This window comes from Temnothorax curvispinosus, unplaced genomic scaffold (assembly GCF_003070985.1).
Source record: "Temnothorax curvispinosus isolate PA1 unplaced genomic scaffold, ASM307098v1 QBEX01007631.1, whole genome shotgun sequence".
Classification (NCBI taxonomy): domain Eukaryota; kingdom Metazoa; phylum Arthropoda; class Insecta; order Hymenoptera; family Formicidae; genus Temnothorax; species Temnothorax curvispinosus.
Genome location: NW_020217411.1, coordinates 1 through 3108, shown reverse-complemented (window position 1 = coordinate 3108; position 3108 = coordinate 1). Strand labels below are relative to the sequence as shown.

The window sequence follows — 3108 nt, the reverse complement described above, 5'->3', positions numbered from 1 at the left end:
TGGAGTCGGACAGTGTTGTTTGATAGATTTGTTTAGCGAAAAAAAAACACGCAACTGGAAACGCAACGTGGAAGCGCCATGGAGAAGTTCATGATCGACTTGGACAAGGTCCTCAATGACTTCGAATTCAACGAAGGTACGAATCCTCGAGGGAAAAGGCCTACTTGAATGAGTTTCGGACGGATTCTTTGTACACTTGGAAGTTTTAAGCGCAAACTCGAACAAAAAAGTTTTCTATATTTTTTATTTATACTTAAATAAATTTTAAGAATTCTTATATTTGAATATTTTGAAATTGTACTTTTTGTTCGAGTATAAACTTCAACAAAAAGTACGATTTGCTACGCTTGAATGAGAAAGTATACTTGAATAAATTTCAGGAATTTTTTCTATGTTCAAAGAACCTTGTATTTAAACTAGAAATATACTTTCTTTTTACATCATCTACTTTTTCTTTAAATAATTGAATGAGCAAGTATAAATAAAAAGTAGGAACTTGAACAAGCTTTAAGAATCCCTTTAGAACCTTCCATAGATATATTTCTTTTAATTTGTAGAGCATAGAACTTTATAGGAAGTTTCTTTTCATATAAAATTACCTTTCGAATAGATGTACGTGTGTTGCGCTGAAAAAAATATGTTGTATACAAGTTGTTTCAAATAAAAGTCTAGTAAAATTTTATTCAATTATTTGCAGATTGCGCGGAGCAAATAGCGGCAGTCGCAACTTCTGCGATCGATGCGTCAGTTGTGGAAAAGCGTGCTAACGAATCCGTGCCTCCGAAAGTGTACAGCTTTAATCCCGAGAAAGGCGACGTGGCACCGACCGTCGAAAAATACAGGGACACTCGGCCGATGGAGGTCGACTCCAAGTATACGCTAGTGGAGAAGAATATAGTATTTATATCGGACAACAAAGATTCCGTGAACAATTTCTATACGCACGACCGTGTCAACGACATCACGACCGGGCAGAAATCATGTGTTCATCCTTATGACTCTGATCAAGTGTCTTCGGCGGCGTACGGTGATGTATCTCAAAACTCGATGCAGAAACAGCAGGGTGGTGCGAGCAGCGATTCGAAAGACGGCGATAGATACGACAAGAAATTGAATCAGCCGAACTTCAAGCCCAGCATCAGCAATGTGTTTAATAGTTTGAACGAATATATTAATGCTCCCACTAGAAGCTTGAGTTACGTCGAGCCTATGCTGGATACGGTAGACGATTTGTCTAAGAGGTCCATGGACGATTTAGCGGAGAAGGATTTTAGGTCGAGCAGAGACGTGACGATTAACGAACGTTCAATTCCGATGGAGAAAGGTGTAACGAATGCTGCGGTCGACAAGATTACTGTAGACCATAAAAATGTTTTACCGGTTGAATTGGGCACGTTTGTCAAAGTTGAACCTAGTAACAAACAGGATAATATAATGCAGAACGTTATGTTTTATCATTCTACTACGATGCGGTCTGAGGAAAACAACGGCGACGCTATAATTCCTGTATCAAACACGGCCATCTCGAGACGTAATGACATTACGATAAATACGGAACTGTCCAGTAATAAAGACGATGTTGATAAAAAGGTCATGGTTAGCGACGCGTTTAAAGAAAATTCTGATAGCATCATTAGCAAACAACGGCAGTTGGACTTGGATAATCGAGAGCCCGTCGGCGAGTACACATTTGTCGAGAATAAGGAAAGCATAGCGGAGAATACCGCAATGTTGGATAAGACTGTAACGAGCAGCGAAGATCATGATAAAAATGTAGAAGCAACCAAGAGCGACGTCTTCTCTAGCATACATATGACTCATACAATTGATACCGGCGATGATTTTTCTGAAGAAGAACTGAACCAGTATTTGTTAGAGTTAGAGAACGAAGAGAGATCCAAGACAGAAAATACATCGCTTTCGGATAATACCTGGTTGCCGCAGTCACATGACGAATTGAGAGGTGACGGAGAAGAAAAGAGTGCGAGTCGGCGAGATGACGAGGATGTTAACGAAGCGCCGATATTCGAGAAAATTACGATAGGCGAACTTCCGAAGATATCGCAGGAGGAGTTTCAGGAGAAGACGAAAAAATTTCCCGTAATTGATTATAACACGGATATATGTAACGAAAATATAACGGATGTAAAATGTAATAAATGTATTGAACACGCTTTATGTGAAAAAAGTAATCAATTAAAGGATATACAAAGTAATGAGCTAGACAAAACGATAAAAGATTCCCATGTGATCGAAACGATTGGTCAGGATGTAGCGACACAAGATAGCACCCTGCAAGCTATGTCTAGTAATGTCATCGCCGTTCAAGAGAAAGTCCCGTCAAAGTTCGAAAATATCGGAGAACAGTTTTGCAGTAACGGCACACAGAAATTACAACAAGATTCTAATAGAGATACTCTGTCGCAGGATGACAGTAGTGGTACTTTATTAAATTTATCAGAAAACAAAGAAGATCACGACGAGATAGTGTATTGCCAAGATATTGCTGAAAATAACAAAGATGTCGTACATGAGACCAGCGCACATGACGGCGAGGAGATCTCTAAAATGGAAACCGCATCTAAAATCAGCGATACTTGTATGGCCCCTCATACGAAGGAAAGTGATCAGGAAGCCGAAAAGCCGACCCGTCCCCAGACACTTGACATTGTATTGACGCATAATACAAGTGACTCACATTCACAGACAGGTATCTTTTTAATGTTTTATTTTTTAATTTTCTTTGTTGGTCTCCACTCACAAATTGCCACTATCGCATGTTCTTCAAAGCCATAAAAAGTCAGCTTCAATTTTCATATTGAGTAAACAAGTGATATTATAACAGAATCCTCGAGTTTTGTACCAGAAGAACCGGAACACTCAGAAATCAGTGGCACTGTTGACGAAGATCGCGGTGCTTCGTCGGATGTTTCTGATAATTCTTTAGTCGAATGTAACACAGTATTGGGAAAACAGCCTCCGTTTTGGATTCCGGATAGCGATGCACCTAGTTGCATGTTGTGCGATGTTAAATTTACTGTACTTAAAAGGCGTCATCATTGTCGTGCTTGCGGTAAGGTACGTATTTATTGAGTTTAAGGAAAAATT

The 3108-nt window shown here is 39.4% G+C and overlaps 1 protein-coding gene across 1 annotated transcript; it reads left to right on the top strand.

Moving 5' to 3' along the window:
- Window positions 1–8: 8 nt before the first annotated feature.
- Window positions 9–3093, top strand: LOC112457217 (dentin sialophosphoprotein-like). The gene is made up of 3 exons (XM_025020146.1): window positions 9–136; window positions 698–2710; window positions 2846–3093. Exons 1-3 carry the CDS (start codon window positions 79–81, stop codon window positions 3091–3093), a joined length of 2319 nt encoding a protein of 772 aa, XP_024875914.1. The 5' UTR covers window positions 9–78.
- The last annotated feature ends 15 nt before the right edge of the window (window positions 3094–3108 follow it).